At 40.1% G+C, this 16,171-nt stretch overlaps 1 protein-coding gene across 2 annotated transcripts in view; it reads left to right on the forward strand.

Annotated features, from left to right (window-relative positions):
• The window catches only part of fam117a (family with sequence similarity 117 member A), a 49,140-nt gene that overhangs the window by 18,893 nt on the left and 14,076 nt on the right, over positions 1 to 16,171 (forward strand). For both annotated transcript variants that reach the window (XM_033035346.1, XM_033035347.1), the window contains exons 3-4: positions 12,715 to 12,804; positions 15,817 to 15,933. In XM_033035346.1, the coding sequence (XP_032891237.1) occupies positions 12,715 to 12,804; positions 15,817 to 15,933 (207 nt within the window). The remainder of the gene's footprint in view (positions 1 to 12,714; positions 12,805 to 15,816; positions 15,934 to 16,171) is intronic.

Genomic DNA, 16,171 nt, shown 5'->3' on the forward strand with positions numbered 1-16,171 from the left:
GCATTTGATTTTTTGTTAGAAATGTGATCTTGAGACTTCAAGGAATAGATTCTTGTAATCAACCTGTAATTTCAGATTACCATTTACTAATGTAGCAACGCTGGTAGCTAATGCATTCTGCAGTACAGGGCACCATATCCCTGTACAGTTGATGGAAGTTGAAGAAAGAACGACTTGGGATTTTCATTTTAAGATTACAAAAGCACAGGTTAGGTTAGGTTTAGAACAAAGCACAGGAACATGATGCCACCACATACCCTTATTTGCCTGCAGATAATCTATATACTTCCATTCCCCGTATATCCATGCGCTTATCCAAAAGTCCCTTCAATGCCACTATCCTATCTGCCTTTACCACCACTCCTGGACGTGCGTTCTAGGCACTTGCTACCCGCTGTGCAGAAACAAAACTTAGAACTTTAAACTACGCCCCCTCTCCTTAAAGCTATACCTCTAGTATTTGATATTTCCATCCGGGGAAATGGGTTTTGACTGTCTACTCTCTCCACAAATCATACTTTTCTCATAAGGGTTCGCTGCAGTCTCTGGCATACCAGAGAAAGCCATCCAAGTCTGTCCAACCCCTTGCTATAGCTAATGCCCTCGACTCGGGCTTCATTCTGGTAAGCTTCCTCTGCTCCATTTCCAAAGCTTCCATGTCGTTCCTATAATGGGGTGACCAGAACTGCAGGCATCAGTCCAAATATGACCTAACCAAAATCTTGTAGAGCTGTCGTGACATCCTGATTCGTGCACTCAATGCTCTGACCAATGAAGAGAAGCAGTTCATATGCCTCCTTGTGTTGGAAGGAACAGCCAATGCTGGTTTGCACCAAAGATAGACACAAAATTCTGGAGCAACTTAGTGGGTCAGGCAGCATCCCTGAAGAAAATGAATAGGTGACGTTTTGAATCAAGACCCTTCTTCAGACTGAGTCAGGGGAGAGGGAAACTGGAGATATGAAGAGGTGCAAAGAGCAAATGAATGAAATGTATGCAAAGAACAAATCAAAGCCAGCAAAGATGATCAAGCCCACAATGGTCCATTGTTGGCTGTGGAGAAGGTGATAATGAGTGAAATTAGTAGGATAACGAGGATGACAGTGAAATTAGTAGGGATAACTAGGATCGAAGAGGTACTGTGGGAGAGAGAATATGCAAGGGTTACTTGGTTAGAGAAATCAATATTCATGCTGCTGAGTTGTAAGCTGCCCAAGCAAATTATGAGGTGCTGTTCCTCCAACTTGTATTTGGCTTGCTAAAATCTATGCAGACATACCCTCATCGATCACAGTCGTCATCTCAGCAAAAAAAACTCAATCAAAGTAGTAACATGTGACCTCTAAGTGGGAGTAAACACAGAATAATCTTCTCCAATGTACAGTAATGAGATGGATGCAATTTAGAAGTACTTATTCAACAATTACATTTTGATTTCAGACACATTTTAGGGAAGCAACACCCCAGCCCTCATTTGGGGCTTGTGTTTGAGATTTTTGGGAAATCAGTTGTAATATTTCATCAAATGCAATTGTTTCTTTAGATGCCTTTATCTTGATTGTTTTCCAACATTTCCCAGTCTACCATATTTTTGCTTTGCATTTTTTTTTTTCTTGAGTAACCTTGGACTTTACTCCCATGATATTGAGGAGAAGTTGCAAATTCTCCACATTTCCCCATACATTTTGATGTATTTTGCAATGGAGTGCTTTCTGGATTTCATTTTGTATATCTTCAAAATTGATAATGGCTAAATTAAATTTCAGTGCAGTCTATTCTTTCATTGATTATGAAAAGTTTTAGTGTTGTGCATCTTTCACTAGCTTCAGGTCTGGTAAAATCTCTACCCTGAGCACTGAGAAAGTAAAAGCTAATGTTTTCTTCGATAATGCTGGTGGAGCTGTTAACTTCGGCATGATTATAAGGGGAAAAAAGCTGCTGCCTTATCCTATGCATTATTTCTGATGGGAAAACTGATTTTATTTATTTTTTTCCAGCCATTAAAGCAGGTTTTGTAAACAAAGTTGCTCCTTTTGCAATGGCATCAATTTTTTTTTTTTAAATTACCATTTTTTTGACACTTTTAACATTAATGGCTGATTAAGTAGGACTTTTTGATTGGACGTCCAATTTTAGTATTAAAAAAGGATTTATAGATGGCTTAATCATCCATTAAAATGATTCCAAGCTATTTTCTCACGTAACATTTGTTCATTGGATATGGGTTCAAAGCACTGGAGTAGATTAAATGGATAAGAATAGCAGATGTCATTTCCTAAAGGACATCAATGAAGTGAAACAGTGAAGTTTTATGGTGGTGCTGTTAGACCATTTAATTGCGATTTAATCTTTTGAATTTTAATTCTTAATCTTAAATGTAACATTGCTTGACCATGAATTCAAGCTGATATGCCCACATTGCAAGTCCAGATCACTGGATTCTCATACAGTTACTTCACTGTGTTGCCAGATTCCATCTAATTCCACCTCTACATTGCTGTCTGAATTTTAAACAAAAATGCTTGGCTGATCATAACCTTCAGCTGTATATTTTAAAGCAAGTTATATGATTTGCTGGTGTGCTTGATTTCTTATTAGACAATAGGAAAATCCTCAATTCTATGCTGCTTGGCAATAAATGGCTGTCAACATTGGTTTCAAATAACTCTTGGCTGTCCAAAACAAGGTTATTCTGCTTAATCATTTGGGGGATTCATAAAATATGTTATAATGTTTGTTCCTTCATTCAATAATTTACATTATCCACTTTGAATTCTTGTATGCATTTTAATTTGATTTTTCTCAAAGCTAGAAGCAAATAGAAGAGGCTAATCAGGTTTGATTTTGGAAAAAATCGTGGTGAGAATTAGTTTGAAGAGCAGTATTTTTGTTCCTGAATATTGTCTGCTAGTCTAAACTTGGCCACATAACCCAAGCTACTGGTAAAAAGCAGAATTAGGACTAGACTTGTCATTGGCCAGTCCTGAAATGCAACATAGTCTCATGAAGTAATGGCCTAGAAATTTGCTGTATTCGTATTGTGATTGTGTAGGTTAAAGTGCATTGTAAGACGTGCAATATGTAAAGAGCATAACTTTCAAGCACGCTCCCATGTATGTAATATATCTGCCTGCTTCAGAGATATTACATGTATGAATCTCTGCCTGCTTCATTGTTCATAAATGTCCAACTGGCACTGCAACTTAAGATGCCAGTGTGCTAGGTGCAGGACTGCCCAAATTTGGATGTTTAAACTCATTTGTTTATCAGTAAGCTGCAGCAAAGCAGCAGCCACAGTGGCAATCAGGAAGCGGCCCATCACCCAACCAGGAGGTAAATGAAGGGTTGCTTATCGAGATATGGACCAGCTTGGAAGTTACGGTCAACATAAATGTAATCATTTTTCAGTACCGCTCATAACTTGATACTGTTGCTGACAGTTCCAATAAGGGGAAATACTCTGCAAAATGACATGCCGTTCCCATGCAGTTTCAATTTGATTTTAGTTTTGGCGCTGAATCAAACCTAGTTGGTCTATTTAGAGTACTTTTAGAACTAGTAACAGGATGTCCTGATGTTTTACTTCCTGTACAAATGGTGTCAGTCTCTGGATGAAGGAACATATTGTGAAATCTTGCTCTGTAAAAGATGATGAACACACTTTACTTTCAGTTTCCATTAGATGTCTAATTCAACTAGCCACATTTCATGTCTAATTGCAGGATCTTTTTTGTTTGATGGAACTGTCATTCATGACATGTTTCTCGTGATACTTCTGTTGCGAGACTTTTTAAAGTATTGTGATATGGGTTGGGAGTAGTAATAGATAAAAGGTTTTTTATTCTCTTTCCATTTAATGTTTTTTACATTTTAGTAATTTTTGGGAAATGCTCATTAATGTTTTTTTTTTTTAAATTGCTTCTATTATTGGCCATAAACATTTCATCCTTGTATGATTGTGTCATACAACATAAATTTGATATGACTTCTGCAATCATGCTCATATTTTATACATTGATTTTTGCCTATCTTGTTCCTGAGCTGGAGCTGGCCGGCTTCGGAGCGTGGAGAGCTGTGATGGCGCACTGCTGCGACCCGACTCCGGTGGATGGTGACACCGGGAGCTTGTAGGTCCCCGGTGGGAGACCTCTTTGCGGAGCACCAGCAACGGCAACTTCTCCCACCCGAATTGCAGGGTTGAAAGTGACCTGGAGCGGGGCCTTACATCGCCCGGCGCGGATTAAATGGCCGCGGACTTGCTAGTGCCCGCCGGGGGCTTTGACATCGGGAGAAGAATGGAGAGCAGGGGAGAGACAAGACTTTGCCTTCCATCACATTGAGGAGATTCACTGTGATGGATGTTTGTGTAAATTGTGTTGGTGTGTGTCTTGGTTCTTTTCTTGTATGACTGCAGAAACCATATTTCTATGGTATTGTATTGTATTGAAATCCAGTTGATATTAAGCAGCTGCAATGGTAGCCGCTAAGACTTGAACCAAGAATTGAGGCACCAACTAAATTTTGCAGTAACATGTACTGCTTATGTTAAATCCTCTAGTTTTTGTATATGATAGAGGTAAAATGATTTGGTTTTACCAGTGGTGAATCATTTGACAGAAGCAAATACATAACATGTGGTTAAAACTCCTTAATGTAAAACAAAATGGTATAATTGTTGCTGTCATCTTCATGGTTTTGAATATGCAGGTAATGGCTTTTGGTTAGTGGATGAAGAGTAGAATGATTGTTGAAAGAATGTGTCGAGAAACACGGCAGTAACTTATGTCATATGATCCTTTTCACCTAGATTAGAAAACTGACTATTTGAAGAATTAAGTACTTTCACCAAGCGCTGGCTCCAGTAGTTGAATGAGTTAGCATGCGTATCGCATGGAAAAATGGAAGAGCTGATCTTTGGAGTCAAATTCTTACCACCATTTTGTTTCTTTTCCTGCTTTCAGGATGTAGTGATTTTGTCTGAATAAGCTTGCAAGTGTACTCTGAACTCTGGGTCTAAACAAGTAAACTCTTGTACCTTTGTATGGAGGTAGTTTAACTATTTTGTACTTAAAATGGAGACACAAGAACTACAGATGCTGATTTACAATTGGCATTTGTCTAGAGGACTAACAGTCCAAAATGGTGCTTTTCTGGTCCACAGATGTATTGAGGCCACTTTCTGTTGTAGCATAGAAGGACTAGTCAAACAATAATTATAGAAGTTCTCTAGCAGGTTAGGAGTGTTGCAGAAAGCAACAACTAGCCACCTCAACAATCTTGACTTTGAAACTGCGTTTTCCATTGCAAATTTTAAATGACTTATTTTCCAAGCCTTGACTGGAAAGTGAAATTCATTTTGTTTTTCTTTCTCTGGTTGATTAAAAGGAGTTATGCAGAGTTTAAACAAGGAATTGGAGGAAGCATTTGTTTCTATTCATATTCCATTGTATTTTGTAAGCGCTATTTTATTGGAATTCTTGATGTGGTACCCTGCATAGCAAAATGCATTATGGCAGGCTGCATTACCATGCAGCTGCATAAAATGCAACACCCAGGCTTTCACCTCTTCTCTTTCACCTGGGGGTCCAACATTTTTTTTTTTCACATGATCAGCAATTTGCTTGCACTTTTCCCATTCTAGTGCACTGCGTGCAGCCTCCTGGAGAAAACAAACATCAGTGGATGATTACTTTACAAAACAATTGGGTTCCGTCTGCAGGAGTCCCCCTCTGAGTTGCTTGTCACATGTTGCTTTAATTCTGCGACTTTGTGCAACCCATTCCCACACTGACTCATCTTTATGGCCTGCTGCACCATTGCAAAAAGGTTAATACAATTTGAGGAGCAAAACATTCAAGACATGTTCCAGTCTTCCAGACCATCATATGACCCGTTAAAGCTTAATGTATCTTTTATGGTCTCTGCTTGTATTTCACACTAATCAGTTAGTACACCTTCAGGATTATTACAGTGTTGGTAACGTTGCACCTTTAGATTCCGACAGCCTCTCCATTATATTGTATTAACACCTTTACAGAGTGTCTTCCTCTAAAGGGAACTTTAAGTTTTAAGCTGAATTAGGCCACGAGAGCACCAAACACAAAGTAGTGGAATGTCAGATCAACTACGTGCTGAAAATAGTTGGATGGCTGAAACTGGCTGCGCAGGAGCTTTTTTGTGTGGTGTTTTTTTTGTTGACCTGTTACCTGGACCAAGAAAAAAATCTTGCAGGAGATGTCAAAAATAACCTGGTGTGCTCTCTATTCCCAGTTTTATTGCCTATAGTAACTTTCCCCCATAGACTAGAGTTTTAAATTGCTGTAGGTCAATGGGGCTAAGACAACCCAAAATAGTTTGTGCCCTCAACTCGTTCTGTTACCAAATAAACAGTCTTCACCATAACTTAACTGGATGTTTCTGTTTCTGAAGAGTTTGGCCACATTGCAAAATTTGTAAAGCTCGTCAGCTACAAAAGCTAAAGTATTATCAGGGCATATCAGGAGGTGACTGTTAAATGGCCTACATAACCAATGTCGATTTTAAATATAGGCAAGCTTGTCTTATTGCCCACATCCTTTAACGTTGGGACTTTTTTTGTGGTTTGTGTACTTATTTGCTCTCATAACCAATTCTGAAATACTGAGCAAGAAATTATGAAATTTAATGTTGTGTTGAAAATGCATGTGAATAGAAATTCTATTAATTATAATAGTTATGCATTTTATAGAAAGTTTTGTTCCACTTTCTGGTAAATTGTGGGGATCACTTTAAAATGTTCCCAGAGCTTTTTGGGGTATAGAGGGGAAAGGAAACAACTGTTTAAAGGTGTTTATTTTAGACCCCCCCCCCAAAAAAAAATGTTCAAGGCCTATAATTTGTGTTCCACAGATAATTTTGTGATGCTCAGTACCTCAAGGAAGGCTTAGTATCTGTAAATATTTCTGCATATGGAAAGAGTTTATTTGGTGTCTTTGCCTTAATGTCATTTAATAAGTTTTGCCCATAATCTAACACACTCTTTGTTCAGTGACTCACCTGAACCATTCAGATAATGCAATATTTAAGGAATGTGACGACATCGGGTGAAAGGTGCTGGGACTAGGGACAGTCTGCTCATCGAGTACCCTTGAGTATATAATTGCTGTGGTAAAAGGCTTGAACCTGCTGGTGGAAAATTGCATTTTGTTCATAATTTAATTTTTGTGGGTGTGGATATTGAAAGCTGTGAGTGATGCTGTAAGGCCAGTTATCATGAACTACAGGTGCACAACCTTTTATCCGAAGATCCAAATAACGAAAACCTCCGAATAGCGGCCATTTTTTCGGTCCTTGAAGAAAGGTCCTTGAAAACGTTCACCGAGGGCGGCCCGCAGAGGTGACAGCGGAACCTCCGGTCGGTCCTCGAAGAAAGGGGAACTAAATCCCCATTCATAAAAGAGAAGATGAGGGTATATTGCGCGGGAGGGTTAATAATTGACAATATGCTGCTGCCTGCCCGCTGAGTTAAAAAGTTCCCACGGTAGACTCACGATACACAGTGCAGATTGTCGCTCCCTTCAGTTTCACCCCACCTACGCCCCTCTGCTTCCCGGCCATATGTGTGACCCCTTCCCTCCCCTCTCCAGCTCCCCGCCCATTGCACCGGCGCGGGGGCTTTGCACTGTCTTCACGTCGGCGATTGCAGCAGGACCGTGCCAGTCACCGGAGACGTCAGGACCAATTGGACACCGACCACCAGGCCCACCGCAAGCACGGAGATCCCAGAGACCCACAGCCAACAGCAGCCCAGCCCCGCTCCAACTACAGAGGAACCTGGGTTGCGGATGACGGGGCGCAGCTCGGGGCGTCGTAGGGGCCCATCGGGGAGCGGCCACTCAAAGCCACGCCGGGCGATGTAGGGCCCTGCCCCGGTCTTGATGTTGGAGCCCCCGGCGGGCTCTAGCAAGTCCGCGGCAATTTACAGCCGCGCCGGGCGTTGTAAGGCCCCCCTCCAGGTCACTCTCAACCCCGTAATTCGGGCGGGAGAAGTCGCCGCTGCCGGTGCCCCGCAAAGCAGTCTCCCACCGGGGACCCGCGAGCTCCCGGTGTCACCATCCACCGAAGTCGGGTCGCAGCAGCTCGCCCCCGCAGCTCTCCACGCTCCGAAGCTGGCTAGCTCCACGGAGGTAGGTCCGTAGGTCCACAGCTCCCACCACCGACCCCCAGGCCCACTGCAAGCACGGAGATCCCAGAGACCCACAGCCAGCAGCAACTCCAGCCCAGCCCCGCTCCAACTCCAGAGGAACACGTAGGGGCAGAAGCTGATGGTGTGCAAGGTACGTCTTGTTCTTGGGGTGGCGGATGAGGGGGCGCAGCTCGGGCTGTGGGCAAACTGCCACTTGTCGCCGTAGCGGCCCATCGGGGAGCGGATTCCTCTGGAGTTGGAGGGGGAGGGGGGTATTGTGCTGTTTGATCGCCCCCTGCTATCCCAGGGACAGGGAGACATAGCGGCTTTTTAGACTGGTGGGCAATCACTTCCAAAGTTCTGCCCACACAGTCAGTACACCTCTCCTACACTGCATTTCATACAAACATTTATTCTGCAAGAAAAAACGACATTGAAGACTCAAACTCGCGATCGAGTAACTGCCAGGATCAAGGCGCAAACTCGCGACCTTGCGGATATGAGCCGAACACTCTACCACTGAGCCAGCCATTAAAATCTACGCAAAAAAATTTCCATTCCGAAGACCGACAAATTCTGAATTACGAAAAGTGTCTGGTCCCAAGGCTTTCGGATAAAAGGTTGTGCACCTGTACTGCAGTCCAAGTGAAAATACTCCAGTGCTGTAGAGCAGGGACTTCCAATGATGAAGGAATTGTGTTCTTTTTCCAAGTTGACAGGAACTAGGCAGTGGTGTTCCCATGCCAATGTCCTCATAGGTGGAGGTAAGAGTGCTCTTGTCAGGAACTGTGGTGCATTTTGTGAATGGCACACTGCACCAGTCGAGGGGGGAATAAATAATTTGGTGTTCCAGTAATATGTGGTTCTAATTTCCTCCAGGAGGCCGAGTTACCTGTTTTTGAGAAATTGCTTTTGCTAGCGACGGGAATGGTATTCCAATGCAATGACAGTCCCGCCATTCCGGGAATTAACCTTGGTTCTTGGTTCTTGGTTACTTGGTCCTCCAAAATATTCCAACTGGAATTTAAACTGGAGGTGGTGAAGGGAGGGATTAAGCCAGAAAGGGTATAAAGAACACACACTATACAATTTGACAATGTGGGTAATGGAAAGGCTTTAGAATGTCAGGAGATGAATCTCACATCTGTCCTGTTCAAAATTGGAAGGGGTACAATTATAGGTTTTCAAATCCGATATTTCTATGGCGATTTGTGAGAATAGACTTTACAATTTAACTGTACAAATGCATTAATCACAGGGGATTATGGGTTTAGAAAGGTGGTAACAGTTGCTAGGTACAGGATTCTTGGTTATTTCAGTTCATTTGTGCCAAGTGGACTTCTGACTCTTTGATCCAGAAAAGGTATTAGGTTTTAAGGCCTGATCATTTGCTCATTGTCTGAATTATCCATTCAGTGTTCTTTTACTTATTTCATGTGCAAATGAAGATTGGAATATTATACTTTTACTCTTTAACTGATGCTGGCAGGCTTTGAGAATAAGGCTACTTGAGGTACAAACAAAGCATTGTGCAATTGAAGATGGCCTACAATTTGCAGTAAAGCTAAAGCAGATGAAGTCCCCAGCATTTCATTTGTTTGAGATTTACATTTGAATGTGACACACTGTATTTCTTGACGTGTGCAGAAATTGGTTTCAATTTGAGGTGGTATGTTTAGCGAGGAGTAACGAGACCACATACTTCATGAAATGTAATAATGAGTTACGACGAGTACAAATACAAACCATAAAAGTAACAAAGCAGATAATTGGGTCTTTGTCAAAAAAAACCTGAAGCTTAACATAAAGAACTGTAGTTAAAATGCATTGGAGTGCAATGGGCACTTACAATTTCCATGCAAAGGGCATAAAAGGCATTGCAGGTGCAAAAATAAAATTATCTGGAATAGTAATTGGGCTATGGTTTTATATATTGAGAAGAATATGAACAAAATGAAATCTCCAAGTGAAATGTGCAAGAAGTAACTTGGCAGTTCTTCAATGCAGAATGCAACTGATAGCAGAGAGGTGCAGCAATTGTTTTGCATTTGGAGGGTAAAACCAGAATTGGAAGCAATGCCCATTAAAATAAAATGGCAAATTTGACCAGAACCCTTCATCCAGAGTCATTAGAATATGGAGTTTACCACCATGAAGAGATAAGGCAAATGCAAACGATGCATGTTGATCAATACTAGAGCTAGAAATGGGACAGGTTTAGTGGTTGTAGAAACGAAGAACTACAGATGCTGGCTAATACACACGTACCCAGTGCTGGAGTAACTCAGCAGGTCGGGTAGCATTTCTGGAAGAAGGGCCTTGACCCAAAACATCACCTATCCATGTTCTCCAGAAATACTGCCTGACCTGAGTTACCCCAGCACTTTGTGTCCTTGTGTTTAGTGCAACTCTTATCTGGGTCTGATCTGAGCATTATAATGAACTTGTGCTTAGGATGTGTTCGCTTGCTATTAAGCTGCATTGTACCAGATTCTCAAGACATGACTTTCGTGAGAATAAGTTTCCAAGTACCTTGGTGTCCATTTCTTGCAGTGGCTTATACGATGAACTATGCTGGGATCTGATTTTTTGCAGGGAGCTGCAAAGGCGTCTGCATGGGACAAGGGAAGTAGTGGAAAAGGGGAAATTGGAAAGGATCAAATCGACAGTAAGTGGGATGAACCTGAGAATTAGGGAACAATGGTAATTAGTTGATTTGAACTGAACAGCCAAGGGTTGGCGTCAATATTACGGTCTTTGATTTGCTATTCTCTTTAAATCCATTTCTAAGCTTTGTGTTAGCTAGAATGGGCTAACCATTGTGTATGCCATTTGGCCCATATCCAGTGGTCTTTGTGTACCAACAAGTCTCATCATAGAAGTCATGGCATCTGTTTTGCCCTATGGTCATCTGCTTCGATCTGTAGTTGCTTCTCCAATTATCGATTGAAGGGTGTGAGGTAGAGTTTTGTAGTTAATGCGGTTGTGTATCTCTGATGTATACAATTCTTTGCTTTCTGTAGTATGTGTCTATAATGGCCTGGATTTGGCAGCTGTATTTTCTGGGGGATAATCTGATAATTGGCCTTAGCTGAACCATTTTTTTTTAGATTGAATATTTCTGAATGTGACTTAGTTATATTGTTTTCTGTTATTCTGAATCAGGTTTGGTATGGAAACAATAGCTTTAACTCTGAACTTCCTCCCTCTTTTCATCAGAATGTTTTCCCATTAAAAAAATAATTGTACATTTTCAACTCTAATATGGAATGTTCAAGATGTACAGTTATATAAAAATGACATCATAAACTATTAGTAAATGCAAGTTTGGTTCGGTTCTTGGTTTGATAGATCTGGAACCTTCCGAAATGCAGTATTAAAAGGTTTTCTCGTGTCATTGTGTACACTACAACTATTAGATCTCACAAAACGCTAAGGGGGGGAAAACACTTACTTTTCATCAGGTGTTTTCTAGCTTCATTGCTATCTTATTACAAAGTACACAAAAAGACTTTGGGAGCGGAAATTGCTATGTAAAAGATGGTCTAAAGTAACTGGTATTGCAGTCATTTCCCTTAATCCAAGGATTGACCTTCTAGATTTTGATGTCCTTAATGGTAGTTAAAATGTGCAATTCTGTGCAACAGCTCCAAGAGCTCGTTTATTAATCTACTCCAAGCGAAATTGTATCGATCACTTGATTTAAAGAAGTAGGCTAACCTGCTTAACATTTATTCTTTGTACTTTCAGCAGTCATGCTTTTTTTTTTTTTTGCAATCATACCAATCATTTAATGATTTTTGCAATATTTAATTTTCATTCCTTGCTAAGATTTGTATGAAGCATGCATTGATGTACAAGTGTAGTAGTAAAAAGCTGGCATTCCATTCTGTCAAAAATACCTCTCTGCAGCTAAATAAATGGGACTTGCTTTTCATTACATTTACAAATACAACCTGTATTTCTGGTAGAATTTTTTGTAATTAGGAATAATGCTGGCGATATGAGTGTATAGTCCATGAAACTGCATCTCTTATCCGGCAGATTGAGATTCTATAATAATGGCAACTGTCTCTGTTCTAACTACCTCTAAATGCAGCTGGTGCTAAAATTTCATCTGAGGTATAACCATTGCTTGAAAAAATGTTGATTTTTGGTGTTTTGGATGTGTTCAAACTGGACAAACAGCTTACATTTTTTTTAATTTCATACAAATTTGTGCTGGCCTTGTCGATGTCTCTGGGTTATTACAGAAAAATACCAAATCATTGTTAATTAAACAAATTAATGTTAATAATTAAGTTTAAATATATATTAGCTATAACCTGTTCAGAGTATTTCAATATCCCCTCTTTATAACTATAGTAATGATAATGTTGAGTTTGTTGCATCTACTGCAAGTACCGGTACTAAACAATGAAAATAGTTTTGAAATAATAATTGAATCTAGATTTGCTCTCATGTGGTAATGGAGACTGTTTTTCAAAAAGCATAATTTAGTTTAAATACTTTTTTCCTTTATACAATTAATGAAACTACTTTGTTTGCAGACTCCTAGCACTTGGCATGAGATGGGTCTGAAAAGGAAGAATTCTCACAAACGTTCTGCATCGTGGGGCAGTGCAGATCAGCTGAAAGAGGCAAGTCATGTGCTAGTGTGAATGCTGTTATACCTGTGGGGATCCTGGTTAAATGACTTTGGTCACCTGGTTGCACACTGTGCAACACTTGGCCATACCAGCTCAAGTTAGAAACAAAATATATTTGAAAATTGAAAATTTTGTCAGGTTTGGGAGAAATAACAAGAGAATGTGGTTCTTCAGAACTGTTTTCCCCCTCTCAAAATTTGTGCTGTGGAGGGCAAATGACCACTACAAAAATGGGAATAATAATAATGGTATAATAATGCTCTCTTGTATTATCCCTTGATCTCACACTAACTGGCAAAACAGGAAAATTATATAAATAACCAGTCACCCAACTTTCTATGATAGGAATTAACTTATGGAAAGCATCAAATTTGGCACAAAACAAGTTACCTTTGTGATGCTAAACCCATTCTTTTGCGATAGATTAAAAATGATATTAAAAATGTTTCCTCTTAGTGACTAACTGAAAATAACTTTTTTTTTAACTGGCAATGACTGTACTTTCAAAATATAGTAAAGCACTTTGGAATGTTTGAGTTGAGGAAAGATGAGGCTGCAGATGTTTCGCAGGTTGGGGCCAACATGCTCTGTTGGGAATTTTCTGCTTGTGATGTAATATGGAAGATGGTCAACATCTTCTGAAATGAAATTATCTTAAAGTAAAGCAAAGTAATATTTAGATTGGTAAATGATTGAATAAATTATTGCATATATTCTGATTGTGCACTAAACACTTTTGAATTTTGTCATTGTTATTGATGCACAGCTATTGGGAATCCAGATTCCTAAAATCTGAAGGTCCAAATGGCCAATACTTGCATTTTTTAAAAATTTCCAATTCCTTCCACTCGCGGACAGCATTGTACCTTAATCTTTGAGGTCTGGTGATGGGAGTGGAAATGTATTTGGCTAGCATGCAAATTAAAATCAAAGCCTTGACCTTGCAATGCCAGCATGGTTTTTGATCCATCTTATTGTGGGCTCTAGCTCCAGTTTAGAAGCTGGAGCCTGTAATTGGCACTGAGGCTTCAACGCAGTGTAGAGGAACTGCTCACAGTTGAGTGCCAACTTTTACCTGAAACTTGTCTGCCCTCTTGGTTAGAAACAGGATATTCATAACACTATTTGAAAATGATTATGGGAATTCCATGGTGTCAGATTCCAGATTTTATCCACAATCAGAATGCTGTTATCTGGTCACTTGTGGTGGCTTGTGAGAATGTGATTCCTCTACCACATTTCTACAGCAAATATCTTTCAGAAGTACTTCAATGCACTTTGATGGTTTATAAACTCTTGAACCATATAAAATGCAATGTACATGGAATGCAGCAAATTTCCACTGATTTTTAATTTTTAGCTTCAACTGAAAACATTTGTGGTTATTTTGTTATTGTTATGAACAAGGACAAACTATAGTGAGCGATAAGAATGGTTAAGCTCTTATTAAAACCCTTTGTGGTCGCCCTGCTGCTTGCAATTATAATTCCAAAGTTAAAAACTTGTTTGGAAACCTTGTTGGAGGGAAGATCAAGTGGGATTCCCGAGGGCAAATTGAAAAGGGTCAATTTGTTTTTAAACATTTCAAGCTGGTTCATTGTATTTGCACGACAGCATGTTCCCTATTCTGCATTTTCATCTACCTTCAATCCAGTTTATCATCTGTCATAAATACAAAAGTTTCAATGACATTTGTTTTTGTACGTTTTGAATATGCGTCAACAAAAATTTTAATATTGAGTTCCTGTTAGCCATTACCTTTTGAAATGTTTTGCCACATACAAGCCAAGCTTTAAAAAGTGAAAAGTTAAGCTTGAATGCCTTATGGAACATGGTATTTTAAAGTAGAATTTCAGTGTTATTATATATCACCATGTTGTTAAACTTGTCAAAATTGCCCAAATTGTGCAGTCTAACCAGTAAATTTGGCTAAAGTATGTTCCAATATAATCACATAATTGCTTCAACATACTACAGCTGTGAAATCCATAGCAGCTTGTTGACTTTCATAATACAAGCAAAGAATGACATCACTTCTCCCTCCTCCTTTTCCTGCTTCCATCCAAGGACCCCAGCTGTTCTTCTAGGTGTGACAGGTTAATGTGCACCTCCTCTAACCTTATATACTGCATTTGGTGTTCATGATATGGCCTCCTGTACGTTGAATTCTCCAATTTTAGGCTACCTCTAACACCAACCCCCTCCCGCCCCTTTAGCAGAACAGTATGACCCAAACTGGAGAACCAATTTTAAGGCATATTATTGGTCGCATGTCTGTGGAGACTCTGAATCACACCTGGATTCCCACCTATATCTCTTCCCCCCCCCCCCCCCCCCCCCCCCACTACATTTTTTCTGGCTTCACAATTTTCAACTCTTCGAACTGTCTTTCTTGCACCTTCTGGCCTTTGTTCCAACCATCTGCCTGTCAACCCCCCCCCCCCCCCCCCCCCCCCTTTGCATGTGTTCACCTATTAACCTGCCATGCTTTGTCCTAATTTTCCTCTCCCAAGTCTTTCCCCCCCCCCAAATCAGTCTGAAGAAAGGTCCAGGCTGTCCATGTTCTCCAGGGATGTTGCCTGACCCACTGAGTTACTCCAGCGCTTTGCCCTTTGTGTAAACCAGCATCTGCAGTTCCTTGGTTTCTACACTTCTCCCTTTGTTGCTTACCTCCTTGTAAGATCTTTAGCCTCTATGATCACTTGAACTTTGGTAGTATTGTTTTTGTGCAAGAAGTTATTAAACTGATATCACTAGAATACTTGTAATGCAGAATGAACACACATGAAAGGAAAAGTAAATTATTGTGTCTCGGTTCCTGTATACCAATACGATTATAACTGGTCCTCTATCTTAATTCCTTTTTTCCTTGAATGTATTCCTTAGTTCCATTTAATATTCAAAATGGATTTGTTTTCTGTTTTGAATATATTCAGCAGGTGAGTATCCACACAAAGTAAGAAATTAAGAATTTTAATATTTTCCTTTGTGACATCTCACCAGATTGCAAAGCTCAGACAGCAACTCCAGCGCACCAAACTCACCAAGCAGCACGGCAGAGACAAAGAACGACAGTCGCCACTGCACGGAGATCATACTGCCATAGGTTTAGTACAGCAAGTAAGATGCAATTCCTTGTCAAATGGACTTTGACTATGATAGTGATTTAGAGTTTAACTAAGTTTTATTTAAATCTACTGTAACCTAGATCAATCTCCATAGACAAGGGACCAATTGTATGCCTTAAATATGGTTTTCCAGTTTGAATCGTACTGATTTGCAAACATCTTAAAATGTGTATTGGGGGGAACAAAGCATTCTGCCAGTTTTAATTGTCTGAACTTGGTCTTGAATATTG

Source organism: Amblyraja radiata, chromosome 16 (genome assembly GCF_010909765.2).
Source record: "Amblyraja radiata isolate CabotCenter1 chromosome 16, sAmbRad1.1.pri, whole genome shotgun sequence".
NCBI classification, from domain to species: domain Eukaryota; kingdom Metazoa; phylum Chordata; class Chondrichthyes; order Rajiformes; family Rajidae; genus Amblyraja; species Amblyraja radiata.